This window comes from Sus scrofa, chromosome 18, assembly GCF_054392235.1.
Source record: "Sus scrofa isolate SSC_HxYL_T2T_F1_AM1 chromosome 18, Sscrofa_HxYL_maternal_Yorkshire_Landrace_v2.0, whole genome shotgun sequence".
NCBI classification, from domain to species: Eukaryota; Metazoa; Chordata; class Mammalia; order Artiodactyla; family Suidae; genus Sus; species Sus scrofa.
The window spans coordinates 24,688,999-24,711,062 of NC_139400.1; the positions used below are offsets into that span (position 1 = coordinate 24,688,999).

The following is a 22,064-nucleotide window of genomic DNA, read 5'->3' on the forward strand; positions in this document are numbered from 1 at the left end:
TTTGACCACTGAAGCCTGTGGGGCTTGTTTTGGGGGGAAGGGGGACAAAATGTTCTGGAACCACAAAGCAGTGATGGTTGCACAACCCTGTGAATAAAAAACACTGTTTCAAGGGGCGAAGTGTGCAGCATGTGAATTATATAAACGTTTTTTAAAAAATAAGCAGCTCTGGCTTTGAGTGAGGACAGTGAGGGGCCCAACACCTCCCTTGTGATGAAGAGAAAACATAAAGAAGAGTGAAAAAGGAAAACTGATGTCTCAGAAAGTGAAGTATTAAGAAAGCTGACTCCTTCAGCATCTTACTACCAGGAGGATATTAGGTTTTTTTTTTCTTTTGGTTCACGTAGGTTTTTTGTTTGTTTTTCCTTCTTGTAAGATTCGCCTTCTTTCCCAGCAGTGATCATTCTTAACTCTTTAATTATGAAACAATCTCTCAACTTCACCAAGTGTCTCCATCTGCGAAACCAGAGTATTCATAAATACCTGTTCCAGAAGCCTCATGCAACGACTGGATGGATCCCATTTGAAAATGGAAAGAACTAGTTGAGGCAATGGTACCATGTTAAACAGAGAGAAGGGGTCAGGATCCCTTTATCCAGCTTTCTGGCTTGAGCAGCTCTGAATATAAAGATCACCCTTCCTGAGAGAAAGGTGGGGATGGAGAAAATTACAGGAAAAACAAAAATCATTGAGGGAGAGACGCTGGGTTGAGATCTGAACTGTGAAGTTTAAGGTGCTATGTTATAGTACTTGGGTATGCAAGTCTGGAGCTCAGGAGTGACCCTGATATTGGAAATTTACAAAGCGATAAATATTTGAGAGGATGTGATTACTCAGAGATAATACGCAGAAGCTAAGGGAAAAAAAAAAAAAAAAAAAGCTAGCCAGGTCCAGAGCCAACACTCCCGAAACAGCAGCATTGACAAGATGGTTAGGAAGTAACGAGGGAGGAAGAAGGAAGACGGGAGGAAAGTCGCAGAAGACAGAGGAGAAGAGAATAGCGACAGAGTCAAGGCTACACAGTGGTCAGGTGAGGTAATGCCAGAAATGTACAGCTCACAGGTTCCGGTGACCCGAAAGCAGGAGGGGTTTCAGGGGAGCCCTGGAAGCTGAACTTGGCAGTGAACGGCTAATAGGGGGAAAGAATCCAAGTCAAAGACACACTTTGCAAAGGCCCACCATGCCTCTGCAGCATAGACCCTCCTAAAAAAGAAAAAGGAAAAAGCAAGATGACTCCCGATGCAGCCAAGAATCCAAGAACTCAGGAATCACTCACATCAACAGGACGTAAACTGCACGAGTCTGGCCCAATTTACAGCTACCAGCAACAAGCTGAAATACGCTGTTAATGTTCATATACACTCGCCAACTGCCCACACGACATTAAATTGAGAAAACAAGTGTTTGCCTTTATCTGCAGACACACTTAGGGTAACCCACACCCACAAAGCCCCGCAAAAGTCATCCCCACCCACTACTCCCCCCCAAAGTATTAGCTAAATCAAAGAAGAAATAAAACATGACATTGCAGCTAGCTCAGCTGCTTAAACCCGGGTAGGCTCAAGGTTTTCACCACTGATCTAAAAGACTAAGGAGCAGGCAGAATGACTAAATGACTAGTCATTTCTTAAACTGAATTGAATACGAAAAGGCCTTGGATAGGAATAAGCCTCAGAACCACAAAGATTAAAATTTCAGTTAATTGCCATTTCTACCCTTCAGAAAAAAATCACACAAACACACAGACACACAGATTATTTCCAGAATCATAAAATAGGAATGCAGTAATGCCACATCACAGTTGGCCAAAGAAAATTTCAATCCAGGGAAGGCCATGTGCTATAAATGACGATATAAAGGCCTGGCACTAGAAAGCCGGACTCGGCGCCAGCTCTCTGCGGAACAGCCACGGGACTTTCAACACATCATCGAGTTGTTCCAGATCTCAATCTCCTCAAACACAAATTTCCCCAATTAGAATTTCCTAATCACAGACTGTGAGAATTAAACCCAATATTTTACTAAAAAAACAAACTCGCAACCACAGCAAATTGCTTCCTGTATCTTTTTTGCAGGGTCATACCCTCGGCATGCGGAAGTGTACAGGCCAGGGATCAAACCCATGCCACAGCGGCCACCCCAGCCACTGCAGTGACAAGGCCAGCTCCTTAACCCACTGTGCTTCCTGTAGCTCTAACATTACCATCGGGGTGGGGGGGACACTCCAGATGTCCCCATGGCCCAGCTGCCTCTCTGTCCTCCCAGCTTGGTTAGTAAGGACCTGATTATTGTCCATAAGACTGGCCAGGAGTTCCCGTCGTGGCTCACTGGTTAACGAATCCGACTAGGAACCATGAGGTTGCGGGTTCGATCCCTGGCCTTGCTCAGTGGGTTAAGGATCTGGCCTTGCCATGAGCTGTGGTGTAGGTCGCAGATGCGGCTTGGATCCCACATTTCTGTGGCTCTGGCGTAGGCTGGCAGCTATGGCTCCGATTCGACCCCTAGCCTGGGAACCTCCATATGCTGCAAGAGCAGCCCAAGAAATGGTAAAAAGACAAAAAAAAAAAAAAAAAAAAAAAAAAAAAGACTGACCAGTATCATTCCAACAAAACTCTCTTTAATTAAGGTAGTCAGAGGTGGTTCTGTCACTTATAACTCAAAGAGGCCACATTCGAAGAATAAGGGCAAGTTTCTTCATCTCTCTTTGATTCCATAACCCCCGCCAACCAAAGAGATCATTGCAATGGACTGAGAGAGGTGACAAGAGAGCAACATGCATGGCCTCCTGGGCCGGACAGTGAAGAGCACAGTCCCCGTGTGTGGTAGTTATATAACCAGACCTCTCCCGCAACACACGGCCAATGCCCAAAATGGAGAGCCTGGTCAAGCTGCGTGGGTGCCTGAGTACAAGAGGCAAAGAATCAGCAACTGAGCTTGGCTGTATCAGGAAAGTAGCATTAGAGCCACCACCCTGGGGTCCTCTGCGTGGGGCTGGCAAGTCAAGCTGTTATGGCGGAAGAGATCCCTACAAAGGTAAGGCTGGAGTGAGAAGATGGTGACAATGACAAGGACCACGACAAAGACCTCTACGTCATCACAACCACACTGATGACAACAGGCCAGGTATGTGTGAAGGGCACACTGAGTCCTCAGGACTCGCCTCCGAGGAGGGCCCTATTTCTATCCCCACATTATCAACAAGAAAACTAAAGCTCAGAGATGAAGAAATAACAAAGGCCTCAGTCTTGGAGAAGGTTTCTTTTAAGGGGTGTTAGAAAAAAGCAAAGAAAGTAATTTAAGAAAAGGGGCCGAAGAGTGATCAATACCATACAATGCTGGGGCATCCGCGGCTGGAAAGAGTCAGTGCAACTGTCCACACTGCCTCTGCGTTCTCACTGCAAACCGGTTCTTAATCCTGGCCCTTGAGTAAGATGATTCTCCTCCAAGTCTCAAATCATCATCTGCCCCATCGACAGACCCTCTTCAGTCCTTATGCAAACAGAGGCAGCGTTTGTTTCTACTGGCCGCTTGCTCTTCCTTGAAACACTGCCTCCCACTGGCTCCAACCCTACACTCTTCTGCTCTCCTTCTACCTCCCTAGTTGCTCCTTCTCAGGAACCTCTTCCTCTGCCTGCCGTCAACTCTTCTCAATCCTCATACGCTGCCTGGGCAGCTTCCCTCACCACCATGTCTTCAGTCACCCACCCACGAATGACGCCCAAGCATGTCTTGTGGCCAGAGGGCTCTCCTGAGCTGAGACCTCAAACCCAATACAGCTACAATGAAACTCATCCTCCTCCCAAACCTCCTTCTCCGCTTACCTATGTCCGTGATCGCTACCACTCGCCTCGGCAAATCACCCTCCCCTCCCCTCTTCCTCAAATCCAATCAATTACCAACTTGCTGGAGTTCTCTTGGGGCACAGCAGGCTAAGGATCAGGAGTTGTCACTGCAGTGGCTTGCGTCGCTGCTGAGGTGCAGTGCCAACCCCTGGGCCCAGGGAACTTCCACATGCGATGGGTGCAGAAAAAAAAAAAGAAAAAAAAAGGAAAAAAACCTTCTTTTATTTCTGCCCCTTTACCACCTCTCCTATGGGCCTACTTCAGTCCACTGCCACTGTTACTTGGCCAACCCAGGCCTTATCTCTTCCCTGGATTATTCAAACAGCCCTTATAGGAATCTCTCTTCCCCCAGTCCTTGCCTCTCCTTGTCTAGACTGTCAACTCAATGAGGGTAAGAAGTGCGTCTGATTTATCGCTGTATTCCAGTATTTGTCATAACAGTCAGCCTATGACAGGCAATAAATGAGTATTTGTTGAACAAAAGAATGCAAAAATGAGCTCCAGCAGGAGGGACAGATAGAGGCCTGATTACAGATAACAAGTGGTGAGGAAATATGTATTAAAGATTATAATCTCCTGGTTTTAGAAACTCACAACAAAAATATTTCATACAAAACTCTCCTCTCAAGAAGACAGCCTCATCAAGCTAAACGTAAGAACCACAAGAAATACAGTTACAGGTGAAAGGTATATGCATACCTTGAATAATACTATAATAAAATCTATTTTGTATTTTTGAAAAAGAAAAGGATCAAGATACACAAAGTATTTGTTTGTTAAACACACTTCCAATTACCTGGCAGGTTTAACAACAGCCTTCTTACAGACACAAGCAAAACGTTACCTATTCTCCCAGATATTCTACTAACTTCCACAGCCGTCCCTATGCATCTGGTCTTGGAGCCCCCGCATGGAAAAAGGCAGAGGATGAGGAGGAAGCAAAGGTTAAGAATAGTCACAGTTGGAGTTCCCATCGTGGCGCAGTGGTTAACGAATCCGACTAGGAACCATGAGGTTGCGGGTTCGGTCCCTGCCCTTGCTCAGTGGGTTAACGATCCGGCGTTGCCGTGAGCTGTGGTGTAGGTTGCAGACGCCGCTCGGATCCCGCGTTGCTGTGGCTCTGGCGTAGGCCGGTGGCTACAGCTCTGATTCGACCCCTAGCCTGGGAACCTCCATATGCCGCGGGAGCGGCCCAAGAAATAGCAACAATAACAACAACAACAAAAAGACAAAAGACAAAAAAAAAAAAAAAAAAAGAATAGTCACAGTTGCACAAGGCAAGCAAAGTCTATGGTATAAAGCTCTATCATCAAGCTGTGAAAAATGTTCAATATTTAAGGTGAGATCCGACTCTCTGAATCTAAATTTAACATCCAGGGAACCTTGAATTAGTCATTTGGCTGGAAAACCCATGTTCACAGCCAAGAAGCTGCCTTACTTGGTCACGAAGCAAAGACACACACAAGGTAGAAAATCAGTTTTGCTCCACTACTTATTTGCTGAGACCTTAATATCAGGTGGTACATTTTCCCCACTGCCAGACAAAGGCAATAACCAGAGGATATTTATTTCCCTACCTCTATGCTCTAAAGGATCAAAAAACACTAAACTCAAAGCTTAGGTTTTATGTGAAAAATTAAGAGAAACTGATCATTAATTATTTCATATCAAAATGGTCTTAAGTTTTATATGCCTGTCTCTCACGTACACATTTTCATAACGAGCCTGGCTGAGCCAGTATTTTTCATTTCAAACAGGACATTTAATCTTCAAGGTTATCTAATACCTACTTCTAAAGGATGGAGATTGGTTTCACCACTTATTAATAACAGTCTTCGTGTGAAAAGAAGTTACTATTTGAGGAGTGCTGACTAATTCTCCATCTGCACTATGAAAAGAATAGGAAAAAAACTATTAGCAATATAGAATGAAACACAGTAAAAATAAAAAGAACTGGATTCTGGTTCTAGTAATTTCCTTCCTGTGTCACTTCCCGACCTGTCAATCAGACTCTCATGCTGTTTCTGAATTCTCAGTAGATGACCTCGGATGAACTTCTAACATGCAACACATTAGTGCCCGAAATTAGAAAACAAACCCAGGCCCTCTATTTCTTTATCAATGTCATTCTTTCAAAAGCCTTTCCCGGGATAGTCTCTTGAACAAAAAAATGATGGGAAAACTGGATAGTCCCATGCAAAAGAATGAAACTGGACCACTATCTTGCATCATATACAGAAGTCGACTTGAACATAGACCTGAAACCATATGACTCTTACATGATGCTAAAAGCCCTGGCATCAGTCTTGGCAGTGATTCTTTGGATTTGACACCAAAAGTAAAAATAAGCAAGTAGAACCACATCAAATTAAAAGCTTCTGCACAGCAAAGGAAATCAAGATAAAAGGCGACCTACAGAATGAGGGAGAAAAGTATCTGCAGATCCTATAACCCATAAGGGGTTAATATGCAAAATATATGAAGAACTCACACAACTCAGTATCACCAAACACAATCAGACTAAAAAATGGTCAGAGAAACTGATTAAGACATTTTCCCAAAAATATACGAATGGCCAAAAGGTCAACAAAATGTTGCTCAACATCTCTAATCATCAGGAAGATGCAAGTCAACACCACAAGGAGATCGAGCATCACAAAAGCAGTAAGAGCACCGGGGAGGTTGTGGGGGAAAAAGGATCCTTTGTGCATTGTTCGCTGGGAAGGCGAACTGATGCAGCCACCGTGAAAAACAGCATGGAGGTTCTTCAAGAAATTAAAACGGGAACTACCATAGGATCACCGGGAAAGAATCCACTTGTAATGAATTCTTTTCTTTACAAAAAAGAAATGGCACAGGTGTTAGCTAATGCTATGGCGGTAATCATATTGCAGTACTTGATTCGACACACTCCAACACCTTAAACTTACACAGTGTTATCACGGCCTTGATCCAACACGAACGATTATACCGAAATAACGTCACCAATAACATAAAATGTACATTTTATCAATCATTCCCTTAGCTGGCCCAATCTCTAATTTGAACCTGCATTCCATTTCTGGGTATATACCCAAAAGAAATGAAAACAGAATCCCAAAGAAATACCCGCATTCCTATGCTGCATTACGCATAAGAGCCAAGATACATACACAACCCAAGTGCCCATCAGTGAATGAACAAACATCCATTCCCACATACACACCATGAAACAGCATTCAGGCATGAGAAAGAAGGACATCCTGCCATTTGTGACAACGGGACAGACCTTGAGGGCTACAGTGAAATGAGTCAGGCAGACAGAGTAAGACAGATGCTCTATGTTCTCACAAGTGGAAGCTCAAATAGCCATAGTCGAAGGAACAGAGACTAGAGTGTTGGCTGCCAGGGGTGAAGGAAAAGCACAAACTTCCAGGTAGAGGCTAAGTAAGATCTGAGGAGCTGAGGTCAAGCATGGTCATTACGTACTGTATTACATACCTGAAAGTTGCTACGGAGTCCACCTTTACAGTGATCACCACAAAACAGAAAGCGTAATTACCCCCAGTGACACAGGTGTTAGCTAATATTACGGTGTCATCATTTTGTAATATTTGTATATCAAAGCAACACACTGTAACACCTTAAACTTACACGGTGTTCTGGGTCAATTATATCTCACTAAGGCCAGAGGGAAGGAAAGCCGTTCTCATCATAGTGTGACATTGGAAAAACTGTCCACAAATGCAACTCCCAAAGATGAGAGTTAGGGTTTTCGGTGTGTATTCTCAGTACTTTGTTGTGTAACAGTCTCAGTACAAAAAGATGTACAAGGGTTCTGGGGGCCTTGTTTAAGTTTATCTCAGTCATCAGTTTGATTCTCAAGTGAGCCAATCAAGACTCATGTACCCTGTGGCTTCTGGTCACACTTTTTCACAGGTCCAGTCATTGCTGGGAGGCCGCCACTGACCACAGTGGGGAGGATGGGTGGGAGAATGGAGATGTCAGCACAAATACTGCCCTTATCAAGCAGCACAACAAAATCAGGTACAGGAAATGAATGAGGAACGCCAACTTTACACGAACCAGACAGCAGTCTTACTTGGCGGAAAGAGACGATGTCCCCTCTTAATTCCACCACCACCAAGCTTTGTGAACTGTCAAATTATTGCAGTTTTCACGTTTCCCTGGGTTAATTTGGGATTAATAATAATGCCCCTACCTGTGATGAGGCCAACAGTGAGGCTCACTCAGGTGAGATGCCAGATGGCAGAATGCTCTGCAAAGCAACGATGCTACAAAACTGCAGAACCCCGTGATGTCTGAGATCTCAAATTTTAGAGTGTTCTCAAATTTTAGCATGCAGAGAATGATCTCAAGTCGAGACTTCTGTGGGTCCTGCACCCAGGGATTCCAATTTAATCACCCCTCTACCACAGGGATAATTTGCATTTCTAACTCTCAAGTGGCATTGGTATGTACTGCTGATCCTTAGACCCCACTGTGTGCAGTGCCAAGATTTTTTTTAAAAAATTTTAAAAAAATCTCCTTGTATTAAAAAATTATCTTCTTTGCATTTTTCTTATTTATTCATTCATTAAACTTCCTGGGCATTTACTGTGTGCCCAGCCCTAAATAAGGCTGCAAACACAAACTTAACTCCCCCCTCTTAGAAGCTCAAAGCCCCATCGGATTAGAGAACATAATGAGGATGGGGCCAGGAGCTAGCAGAGCCCAGAAAGTATCAACCACAGCTTGAGACACACACAAAGGTGCTTTCATCATATCTGACACCACTCCTAAACATCACCTACACATCGGATTTCACTTGACACAGTTTTTGTTTGCATGTTTTTGCTGTGAAAAAGATTCGGTGTCAGTCTAAGTGTGCAATATCTTTGTGTTGTGACACCAACAAGCACACAGAAAATGCCAAGATCTAAGGCAGCTCCTACTATCTGCCAAGTGGAGAAGCAGCCTTGATCCAACACGAAGGATTATATCTAAATAACATTACTGATAACATAAAATGTAGACTTTATCAATCATTTCCTTAACTGGCCCCATCTCTAACTTGAACCTGCTTTCTTCTGCAAAGCAAGAGAAAGTGAAAGCAACTTTCTCGTGTTTACTCTGACCAATACAAAACAAAGATTTAAGAAACGTAACACTAAGTATGACTTGGAAGCCTCTTCAGCCATGCACTCTTTCTCCAGAGACTATAACCAAAAGACATTTACAATCAGAAAGACAGCTGTCCTCTGCATGTTTACCAAAGAGCTTAATTCACCTGGTATGTTAAGAAGCTCTCATCAATTAATTTGTTGAAGTCTTACTGGCAGATCTGGGACCAGTACTACCTTCCATGGTAATGAATTGTGTATTTTAGTTAACAATTGGCGTAGTAAATCCCATATGTAAAGAAGTAATTCCTTTCATTTGTTCTAAAAAGAGTTCAGTAAAGCTGCAGGGGATACAGTCTACTTGAGGAATAGTGGAATTTCTTCTATATGTCCCTGGTTCATCCTATTCATACGCTTCAGTATTTAATAGTTGGGTGTATTTAAAGCATGTTCTCACTGATATGTGTAATCAAAAGTACAGATTTAATCAAACGGAGTCATAATCACTGAAGTTCAATTTACTTGCTTCCCGGTTGCTTTGATTCAAATTAAATACTCATAGAAATTACACTGAGGCCCTTCCTGATTCCAAGCATGTCCGGGTGCTACATGCAGTGCTTGGGGATGGCTACCAGAAGCCACAAGGACAGATGCTTGACCTTGCTTCAGAGCTGCTCTTAAATGACTGCTGTAAAGAAAATGACCAATTCCACCAACTCCTACATGTCAGATATTATGGAGAAGACTAACTAATAGAGAAGGAGAGATGAAAGGAAATGCCACTCATCTGAAAAAAAATCATTCCTGACTCTAGTCACAGATATAAGGAAATCATGAGAAATACTTCATTCATTTATCTCTTCACAACACTGTACTAACTTGGGCCTAACTAACTAACTAACTAACCTTGGGCCTGAGCCTTTAGACTTTCTCACAGGTAAAATCACCTCGGAAGACTGCCCTATCACAAATGGAAACCCTTATTCCAAGTTCTAGGCTCTGAATTTTTCAAATATTTTTAAAATATATTTTGCCAACTTCTAGAGCAATAATCTAATATACCTCTATAAATCTACTGCTTTCACAGACTGAGAAACCATGAAGAAAAAAAAAAAAGTTTTAGGAAATAAGGTCAATACCAACTATGAAAAAGGCATGACTATAAAGCAGGTGATTCAGTGTTAGAAATACTTAGCAAGCATTCATCTAACACTGACAATCAATTGTGTAACAGAGGCTTAGAAGGCAGAAATTAAAGGGGTATACAGTCATTTACAATACAATGTAATATGTGTTATGACTGCTTAAAAGTAGTATAGCCACTCCTTCAGATTCAAGATACATTAAAAATATTAAGACTGTACTAGAAGCATGGGAAATTTTATTCATAACGTAAGAGGAAGACCTAAGTTCTGACACAAAATCCAGAACTATAAAACAAAACACTGCTAAGTAAAGCATCATAAAGATAAAAACAATGTCTACATGATCAGACATCACAAAGTCAAAAGAGAAAGAAACTAGGGAGCTAGAAAGCCCAAAGAACGAATTTTCTTCACATATAAAGAGTTCCTACAAATCAATAAAAAGACAAACATTGGAGTTCCCGTCGTGGCGCAGTGGTTAACGAATCCGACTAGGAACCATGAGGTTGCGGGTTCGGTCCCTGCCCTTGCTCAGTGGGTTAATGATCCGGCGTTGCCGTGAGCTGTGGTGTAGGTTGCAGACGCGGCTTGGATCCCGCATTGCTGTGGCTCTGGCGTAGGCCAGTGGCTACAGCTCCGATTCGACCCCTAGCCTGGGAACCTCCATATGCCGCGGGAGCGGCCCAAGAAATAGCAACAACAACAATAAAAGACAAAAGACAAAAAAAAAAAAAAAAAAAAAGACAAACATTATCATTTACAACTTATCTTGTTTTAGTTTTATCTATACTTGCACACAACCTAGATTATTATGAAGTAATATATCCAGATACAATATATACATCATAACAAATTATTTCTACACAAATGAAAAGAAGAATAACCTCAAATTTTTTCTGAAAAATGCAAATCAAAACCTTGGAAATATCCTTTTTCATCTATCAGATTGACGAAGATAAAAACATTTGATAATACAATCTGTCATGAAGGATATTATCTCTAAGAATACCTGGCAATAATTATCAAAATCTATTCACCCATAGAGGTCAGCAGAAACTTTAAAAATTTCCTATTTGCTATCAAGAATCAGGATACTTTCCTTCTCAGATCTTATGTGTTGATGTCAAGCGAACTGCACAACAAGAATAACTAAGAGGTGTTATCAAGTGACTGGAGCGTGCTAACTACAACAGTATAAAACAGCAATAAAAGCCACCTTACTTAATTAGTTAAAACACACACACAAGATACCCCTTAATGACCATGGACCCAGACCAGATCCGGTACCCATATTTATATGCTTTCAAGGCACATCTTCCGGGTTTTTCTGTTTGTTTGGGGGGTTTTTTGGTTGGTTTATTTGTTTTTTTGGTTTTGGGGGATTTGGTTTGTTTGTTTTTGCTTTTCCTCTATAGCACTTAACACAGTTTGTTAACAATATACATCAGAGAATTCTCTGATTAATGCCTTTGTCCCTAAGGACAGGGACTTTAAAATTCCCTAAGGACAGGGACCATGTCATATTTGTTTGGCTTTTTAACCCAGTTTCTGGCCCATAACAGAAATTCAATATACGCAGAATTCCTTCTTTCATTCAAAAAATATTTATTATGAGTTTGGTGAGCACCGTGCTACCTGCTGGAAGTATGGTGATGAACAAGGCAAACTAATTATTGCTTCTCTTAAAGCTTCCACGCTAAGAGTAGTCAGAAAAATCCTCTCCCCGCCCCCCTCACTCAGTCACTCACTCCATAAAAAGGCATCTAATGAACATAATCCAGCTGATCTACAATCGGGTGTTATTAATACTCTCAACCAGCATTTCCAATTTTTAATGATTTCCTCTGAGTAAAATAACTTGAGCAATACTTTAATTCTTACTGTATTTATTTTTCACTGTAACTTAATCACATTTACAAAACAGTGGGGGGGAAGTACCTATAACCATACTATCCAAACACCACTACTTTTAGCATTAAAGCTTATTGCATCTGGAGTTCCCACTGTGGTGCACTGGGTTAAGAATTTGACTGCAGTGGTTTGGGTTACTGCAGAGACTTGGTTTTTTTCCATGAATTTTCCTTCAATATCACAAGAAGCACAAAGTATGCAATGTTCTCTGCTTTTTATAGCAGACACTTACTCTTCCCTCATTCATATCAGAGATCAAAGAACACTATAAAATGGTCTTCTTCCAAAAGGGGGAAAGTTCTCCCTGGCAGCCATGGCCTCCACTGATTGCATCCTTTCTGCTCTCTTCCAGACCAAGTTTCTGCCCTTTTCTAGACCAACTGATTTTCCAAAGTGCAGCAGGCCTGCAGCACTCCCTGTTCAGCTCATGTTTAAATAAGACCATTTTCAACTAAGTCGAGTAATTAATTGTTCCACACATGCCAATCCTTCTCTTTTGCCTCCCACATTCTTCTCTCTCCCATATTCTTGGCAAGATAGGACACCTTTACGATTTTGTTTCTTCCACATATTTCTCATGCTTTTCTTACTTATTAAATATCAGAGAACTTTCTCCAGCTTTTTTGAAACAAAAATGACAGGAAAATGCTCATGAGCTAGATTTGGAGAACCAATTGCTGGGCAGCAGGGGTTCATGAAATTGGTTTTGAGTTGTACAGGTTGCAGACCACATACACCCTCTGAAAGTGAAGACACTGCCTACCTTTCTGAGGAAATTATGGGTAGCAGGTGGTTCTGGGAGATTAAAAAAGCACGTGGTACCCTCCCGTTCATCAAGTTGTCAACAACAGCAATTGAACACTTCCGTTTCTTAGCAAACAGGTTCCTAGACATTAGACAATGAATGAAAATAAAGACAAACTATTTCTCCTGTAATTATTCAACAGATAGTTTGGAGGGTAACAAATAAAGTAATAAGGGGCTGACCAAAGTGAATGCTGAAAGCTGGCTGTGAAAGTATTCTGGCTCTGCAGGAAGTAAAAACAAAACAGAATTCTCTAGTCTGGTGCCTTCTGCTTTTCTAGCAAAATGGCACGCAACATTAATTCCCTTTACATAAAGACAAATGAAAAGAGGCCTGCAATGCATCACAACCAGAACATACTTAATAAGATGAGGTTGAGCAATGAAACTTTTAGGGAAAAGTTACAAGACTGGTACCTAGCTTCAAAGTAGCAATTATATGCTAATGATTTGGAAGAGGTTATCTCATGGCAGGGTGAGGGAGAGAATCCATGTGGAAGGATTCAGTGTTCTTTCTGCCTATGCTCCAACTTCCTTTAAGCAAAACAGACTCAGCGTTAAGAGTCCTTGATCAGTAAAGAACATAAGTAAATAAAAAGTAAATTGTAATAATAGTGCAAAGTATTCTGGGACTTTACTTCTCTCTAAAATAATGTTATTAATATCTTCCCAGTACAACTTAACAAAGTACCAGGAAAGCTTCAAGGATAATCTGACAATATCCCTTCGGAAAGTCTAAACCTCTGGAAGCAACAATGCTATTATCAGTTGGGAATGAAGTTTCCCACGTAATTAATTCTGGAGAAGTTTTAAAGCATTAGTTGGCACATGGCCACCACAGACTGGATCAGAATCATCAGTCATTTGGAATCCCAACCCAAGAATTTAATCTTTTTCTTTTTTTTTTTTTTTTTTTTTGTCTTTTTTGCTATTTCTTGGGCCGCTCCTGCGGCATATGGAGGTTCCCAGGCTAGAGGTCGAATCGGAGCTGTAGCCACCGGCCTACACCGGAGACACCAGAGCCACAGCAATGCTGGATCCGAGCCGCATCTGCAACCTACACCACAGCTCACGGCAACACCAGATTGTTAACCCACTGAGCAAGGGCAGGGACCGAACCCGCAACCTCATGGTTCCTAGTCGGATTCATTAATCACTGCGCCACGATGGTAACTCCTAATCTTTGATTTTTTTTTTTTTTTTGTCTTTTTGCTATTTCTTTGGGCCACTCCCGCGGCATATGGAGGTTCCCAGGCTAGGGGTCGAATCGGAGCTGTAGCCACCGGCCTGCGCCAGAGCCACAGCAACGCAGGATCCGAGCCGCGTCTGCAACTACACCATAGCTCACGGCAATGCCGGATCGTCAACCCACTGAGCAAGGACAGGGATCGAACCCGCAACCTCATGGTTCCTAGTCGGATTCGCTAACCACTGCGCCACGACGGGAACTCCTAATCTTTGATTTTCAACAAGAGTGGTTCACTCCAAATATATGCTTTCTCTGTAATATGTTCTCTCACAATAAAGAGTTTTGGCCCAAGATTTCAGATCTGTACGTTTTATACAATGCCATCATGTTATAGACATGAAATCAAGACGAACAGCTGGTTCATTTACCAGTGTCCAACATATCCCGGCTGCAAAAACCTTTAAAATACTGATGAAAAAGCTGAGGAGGAAAAACCCCCCTGCTGACTCATTCCTCATAGAAAAACATTTCTTACTTCCCAGGGCAACATGCTGAATTTCCACTTCTACAGCTGTAATTTCCATCTGTGAATTCTGGAAGAAACTAAGGGAACGAAAGAGGATGAGGTCAAAATCCTAGGAAAGACACATTGCTTTGAAGGGTCTGTAATGAGATCTGCAGAAAAGTTATTGATCCGTGCCCTTTTCGTTTTTCTCCAATATGTACTATGGTTATGCTATTTCCCTATGAAAGTTCAGTGTATTCATCTAGGGACTTGCAGCAACAGGGCAAATAGCAAACCCGAACTGAGTGTTCATTAGTAAGGACATGAAAGGTCTTCACAAAAATCCAGGCAGCAGGCAAAGAAACAAGAAAAGCACAGTTCACTTGAGAACCATTCCCAGCTTCTCTGGATCTCAATGTGAGTGATCAACGAACAAGATGTAAAAGGAGCTAAGGATAAATAAGAGGAATAAATAAGAAGAAATAAATTTACATATTCAAACACACACAAAGGCATGCAATAATACTGGCACCACTCTACCAAGCTCTAAGCATACAACCTCATCCAACACACGCCTCTAAGACAGGTGTAATTTTCCTCCGTTATAGGGCTGGAATTCAAAGTGAGCTCTGCTCGACTCCAAAACCCAAGTTCATCAAAACATGTGCTGGGAAATATTCCATGGCAAAAGAGGGATGGGCAATGTTTTCTTCAACAATCGTGCTTCTGAATGAAGTTCACGGGGAATGAATTTAGAAGAGTTTTGTTTGTTTGTTTTTGTCTTTTTGCCATTTCTTGGGCTGCTCCTGCGGCATATGGAGTTTCCCGGGCTAGGGGTCCAATCGGAGCTGTAGCCACCGGCCTATGCCAGAGCCACAGCAACGTGGGATCCGAGCCACATCTGCAACCTACACCACAGCCCACAGCAACGCCAGATCCTTAACCCACTGAGCAAGGGCAGGGACCGAACCCGCAACCTCATGGTTCCTAGTCGGATTTGTTAACCACTGCGCCACGATGGGAACTCCCTAGAAGAGTTTTAAAGTATAATTAAAATCAATGTTATTTAGAAAAACAAAAGAATGTATAAATAGAATACATTAATTTCTTCAAAATTTTTAAGGTAAGTTTGCAGAACTCCATACTAGGCTATTATTATATATTTCTCTTTAAATTTGCTTATATTCTTTTTTTTTTTTCATTTTGAGGTCCCAAGTACAAACAGAACTTTCTTAACAATGTATCAACAAGATGAGATCCCCGTCTTAGCTCACTCATTCCTCATAGAAAAACTGTCTTGCACCTGCCAGAGCATCTCAAAAGAAATGCTCTACTTTGCCCTCTGTTCTCAGATAAAACCATAGTTTTCACTGGACTTCACCCCTCAATGCCAAACTGCTACCTTGCCCATGCCTGGTGTAGTTGGGGCGGGTTGGGGAATAGAATGGAGAAGGGGGAGCAGGGAACAGACAGTTCATCTTGGAATTTCCAGAAAAGCCTCAATGTGAACAATCTTGGCCCACCATCAGAGGACATTAGTTTATTATGCCCTCAGCTCTGGTTTGGCAGACAAGCTCACCCAGTGAATGACAGTCAAGACAGAACTAGGATCAGAGGACACTTTCAGTTTCCCCCTTAGGAAACAAAAATTATGAAGTGCAAACCTTACTAGTTGTTCCAAGGAGATAAAAGAACTTTTGAGACTGATTTGTCTCCTGGCAAGTATCACCCCACATTAAGGAAGAAAGCAGGGGACAGAGGAAAGACCACGGACGCGCACTCAACTGTAAGACCATCCACTTGTTCTGTGACCTTGAGCTAATTACTTCATCTCCGAGCCTCTGTTTCCTTAGTTGTAAAATGTGGATACTATACAGGTAACTGGTAAAACTGTATTGAGAATTAACTAAGATAATACACATAAATTGCCTCAACACTGTTTAGTACTTAACAAGTATTCAATAATTGCTACATTATTTCATTTGAGTATGGACAATATGCTTCACAACTTCTCAACTACAGCAAAAACCAGCTGAACCATGCCTGTTCAAATTGTTTTCACCATCTTGAGTTTGTATGAGCCATAATATCCCAAGTTCAAGAAATGAATCAACATAAGATACTTACTTACCCCCTATCCTAGAAAGGTACAGTAAACACAATTATCAGAAACACAAACCACAGTCCCTCCTACCTTGGTTGGTTCTCAGCAGTGATGTTCTCTCCCCTCTGGTAGCCACTGTCGGCCACCTGGGTTGTGGACCTCTTCACAATTTGCTTCAGCTCCTGCTCCAAGCGTTCTTTGATTGCCTTCACTGTCTCTGGAATCTTCTTCAGTTTGGCCAGCCCCTTGATGAGAATGCCCATAAAAAGAGTGCTATTCTCTTCCGGATCCAATTCCAAATCTTCCTTGATGTCCTGGAGGCTTATCTCCTTCACTATAAAAAAATAAAATAAAATAATTAATAAATAGCTACAGATTCGGGAGTTCCCGTCATCTGCAGTGGAAACAATCCGACTAGGAACCATGAGGTCACAGGTTCGATCCCTGCCCTCACTCAGTGGGTTAAGGATCCAGCATTGCCCCAAGCTGTGGCATAGGTCACAGCTGCAACTCTGATTCACTATTCAACCCATGTGCCATAGGTGCAGCCATAAAAAGGAAAAAACAAAAACAACTCTGGCATAAAAATAATTCTCTCATTTTACAAACGGTTGGATTAAGGGAGACAAAAGCCAAAGTGAATATAAGCCTAGAGATGGACCCTAACGAAGCTGTTTCATCCTCCCCTCTCCTCTATTACTCCAAACAACTGAAAGGTTTTTAGAATATGATATCCTGAAAGAACATGTGCATTCTTCTTTGCAGACTCAACTATACAACACATTTACTCAAAGTTGTCTGGCACCACTGGGATGTTTTGAAATCAATTTATTTAGGGAAGAATGAAAATATCCCAATATATGGAGTAAGTCCTTGCAACTACTGCATCAAGTTTTAGAAACCTCTACTTCAGATGACACACAGGCTATTCTCAATATCTTTTTTTGCTCCAAACTCATAAAATGCACTTAAATACGAATATTTCATTTTCATTTAATGACATGCATGATTAATTACTTACACAAATTTGTTCTTAAATCCTTACATAACCCATAATGCTGTTATCTTGCCTAGACTCACTAGACCCCAAAACCCACAACGAGAGAGAGAAGCACAGAGAATGACCAAATCCATATGGTTTTCTTCATATGCAGAGGGCATCTGATGATACGGTATTTGATTTTAAAAATCTAATGCTAGCAAACTGAACAGAACCGAGAAGACTTAAGCCTGTATATTGATATGACAATTCTGAAGGCAAGCCAAAAAAAGTCATCACTGGAAAAAAAAGGAAAAAAAGAGGGAGTTCCCATTGTGGCTCAGTGGGTTACAAACCCAGCTGGTATCCATGAGGATGTGGGTTCGATCCCTGGCCTCACTCAGTGGGTTAAGGATCCGGCGTTGCTGTGAGCTGTGGTTGTAGTTCGCAGATGCAGTTAGGATCCCATATTGCTGAGGCTGTGATGAAGGCTGGCAGCTACAGCTCCAATTCAACCCTTAGCCTGGAAACATCCATATGCCACGGTGTGGCCCCAGAAAGAAAAAAAAGTCATCGCTATCTCCAAATGTAATACTCCAAGCGCCGACATTTCAATTACTGGTTTTGTTTTACACATGAAGAACTAGACACCTCCGGCCACTGAAGTACTCCATTCTGCAAAACCAACCCCAAGAGCAAAAGAGAAAAGAACTCAGCAGCCAGGGAGCCACCTAAATTCAGCATGGCACGGGGGAAATGAAGCAAAATTCTAAGCAGAGCTTCAGGCAGCAAAGAAAGTAATAGAAATTTAGCTGGGATAATATGATCTTCATAAAAGAGTACATATGAGTCACAGACAGGACACATGCAAAGGGCCACCTCAACAGTGCTGTTGCCAGAGTGATGGGTGACACCGTAAATGTACTTGGAACCAATAAACCCCTAGAGTACATGGAATAGCTACTGATATGCACACTACTACGACAGATCACCTATTAAAAAAATAACAAATTAGCAAGGTATGAATACTAAAATGCAACAGCCCCAAATGGCACATTTGTTTACAACCTTATCTTTGTCTCCCAAAATCTCCTAGAGCATCAACACTGAACAGAGCCAATATTAATTAATTTATATTATCTATTTCACTTACATCAGCTGAAAGTTAAAAGGCAATTTAAAAGATAATATAATCAACCATGAAGACGAGTCTAATAGTCACAAAAACCCTGTGAGGTCAGACAGAATTACTGGTGCTTCAAGGAAAAAGCCTCGTACAAAAATAATTTAGCTAAAATTCAGTAAGGCCTCACATCACCATTCAAACATACACATTTCCAAGCTAAAAAAGCCCAAATCTTTCTACTGAATGTATCTCTGTTGCTGTAATATGTCCCCAATGTGTAGGTTTTAGAGCACTTTAAAGTCAGAAATGCGCTAATTCCTTTTCCCAGTGCTCTTAACTATGATTTTTTGTTTGTTTGTTGTTAGGTGTTTTTTTTTTTTTTTCCCTGAGGACCTTATCAAGTGAGGATTTGATTTCTTGAAGGTGTTTTTGAAGACTTTCACTGACAGGGCAGTGCTAAATGTTAAAAGATTTTCATGCTCTTTAACCACTTATTTCTACTAAAATTCTGTTGGCCCCAATTACTTCTTTTTACAAACACGCACACACACATACACATTCCTAAATAGATAAACAACCAGATCAGACAGATGGACAGACACAGATGTGTAGGTATATATGCTTAAGTGGATATAAACCTGTCCATGTGGAATCATGGAAGGAGGATTTAACTAGACACTGTGGTCGTCATGAAAGGATTAACTAGATGCTACCTAAGGTCTTTTCAAGCTCTGTAAATCTGTGATTCTATTTACTACACTAACTCTAGATATTTCTGGTTACAAGGTCTATGGCTAATTACATATACCTATATTACAGGACCCCCTTTGAAAAAATAGCAGATAAGCAAGGTGAAAAATCCATTTATGCAGCAAAATACTTTATAAAAGAAAACTACTTTTTGGTTTCCCAAGTGAGAATAGAAGGCAATCCAGACCAGTCCCTGGCTCCTTGTTTATCTCAGTATGTTTGGTAACACAAGGTAACACATCCCCTACCTACACATGCCATCAAGTTACACAAGATAAAAGGCCCTAGTAAGACACTAACCACTGAACCTGCTGTGTTATTTCATCTATCACTTATATATGTCAATTAAGGTATAAGAGATAATAGCATGTTTACTACAGAAACCCCTGGAGATGTCACTCCTTACACCGCTTGTGGTTCATAAAGTACGTCAAGTTCATATATATGATTTCAACCTACAGAACTTCATTTACATTTTGCGTTCAAGAACATTATGCCCATTGAACAGGGTTACTGTCTGCCACTATTGAACAGAATTCAATACAAAAAGGAGCCTTCCGAAAATTACCAAGCCTAATTAGACCACAAAGTATCAAGAGAATTACACATCCTCAGTGCTGCCCCCACAGATGGAGCCTGGCCTCCAAACACTGACAACATTCTCAAATAGAAAACAAGAAAGTTACCACTTAAAAATAATTCTTGTGCTTCTGATCAAAATGGCACTGTAAATTCATACTTGAAATATCCAACTGTTCAAAATATAATTATACATGAAATGTAACTTAAGAAAGCAAAAACAGTCAGGTCAAAATTGAGAGTAACATCTTTGTAGACCAGAAATGCCGATAAGTTGAGCCAGAGTATGTTTCTCATGAGCTCTGAATGGAGAAGCTGGCAAAGATAGGCAGGATTTGGCCCCCGTAAGGTTAGACACACTTAACAAGCTCAACTTCCACTAACCAGGTGAGCTGACAAAATCCTCCATCAAAGGCTGCAGCACAGAACCAAGCCAAGACCTACACTGGAAGGCTACTGACCTCATCCAAGCCCTATCCTCATCCATGTCCCAAGTGGAAGTACTTGGTCAACTACTTATCTTAACCACCATTGGGTTCACCAATGAAAAATTACTTCTAACATCTTTTATTCTAATTAACGCACCCACTGGTGCAGATTCAGAGAGCAGTATCTGTTGCACTGGTGGCCTCTAGAGTATAGAGTCTTGATTAGGGTCTTTCAAATGTTAACTAACTACCCCAGGAGTGTGCCTTCCTGATTAAGGTGCTTCAAAAATGTTAACGAAGCACTCCTAAGGTGCAGATTAAATTCCTTTAAAGAAAGCTACAGACAATACAATACCACACTCCTGAATGGAGCCTGCCAAAAGCTGTTGCCCGCTGCAACTTGGGGCGATCATTTACAAGGGGCTAGGAGGTTTTACCGCCTCAGCACAGGGAGAGTTTCAATTCAGAGGTGGAGAAGATCCCCCCATTGCCCTGAGTTTTGAAAAAAAATGAATATACACTGGTCCTTCCATAGTGAAAGTGGGCTGTGGGGGGAAATGATGGCATGTTTATTCTGGAGAAGGCAGAGTGGAATACTCCCTGAGGATCAAAACACACAAAACTAACATCTGTTGAATCAGCTTTCCTTGGGACGGCACTTAAAATCACATTAGCTCACCTTATCTTCCATAAAGCAAGGAGGATGCACCTTTCTATGTCAAGGAGTAGCAAATAATGGAGAACAGTCTACCAGAAATTTAACAGGGATACAGTTAAGAGACAAGAACAGATGTAAAAACTGAAAATTTCTATTGCTATTCATGGAAGTGTGGTCCTTTGTTAATATAAGATCTTTCAAGTTCAATTGCCCAGTGGCATAGTATAATTTGGTAGAAAGAACAAGAAGTAGGCATCATTTTCAATTTAATGATTATGTCTACCACTTCTAGTTGTGTGATCTCTTTCAAGTCTATCAAGTCTTGCTGGACCTCCATTTCTTCATTCGTCAATTGAAAATAAAATCATCTACAGAATTAAGTGATATAATGTGACATCAAAACAAACTCTAAAAAAAAAAATTGGCTGCTTAGATCCCTGTTTCTCAACATTTCCTTCCAAAACAACACAGAATAAGAAACAACACTCATAAAAATCATGCCTTCAGCCTAACTTGAAGACAAAAATTGACCCAAATTCAAAATAACTGTAAATAAAAATAAGGAAAAAATACCTAATCCAATGAAGTGATTTCTCATGCTCCTGCCCAACTCCTGCTCTGCCTCAAGGCTTTGTTATAAGCAAAGGTTTCTATAAAAAAACTATGATGAAGAGATGAGAAAGCAGTTAGTGATGAGCCTAAGTTTGATCTAAAACGATCGCTGGGAAAGACAAAGTTCATCCTAAGTTTCAAAATACTAAAAAGGTATCCAAGCAGATCACAGCATGGACTATAGGGAGGGGACTTAAAAGCAGACTCAATTTGAAAGAGCAGTTTGAAACACGTACCCTTTGAGGAAGAAAGAAGACAAAACGGAAGAGAGAAATGCCCTTTGGCTATGGATGGTGTAGGGAGAAAAAGGCCAAAAGGAAAAATTCAGGA

General features: G+C 41.3%; 1 protein-coding gene across 9 annotated transcripts in view; it reads right to left on the reverse strand.

Annotated features, from left to right (window-relative positions):
- Window positions 1–22,064, reverse strand: part of EXOC4 (exocyst complex component 4) — a 799,095-nt gene that overhangs the window by 687,414 nt on the left and 89,617 nt on the right. For all 9 annotated transcript variants that reach the window (XR_014833792.1, XR_014833790.1, XR_014833791.1 and 6 more), the window contains exon 6: window positions 16,693–16,936. Coding sequence is in view for 1 of the 9 variants with exons in the window: in XM_021078821.2 (XP_020934480.1) it covers window positions 16,693–16,936 (244 nt within the window). In the remaining 8 variants the exon portion in view is untranslated. The remainder of the gene's footprint in view (window positions 1–16,692; window positions 16,937–22,064) is intronic.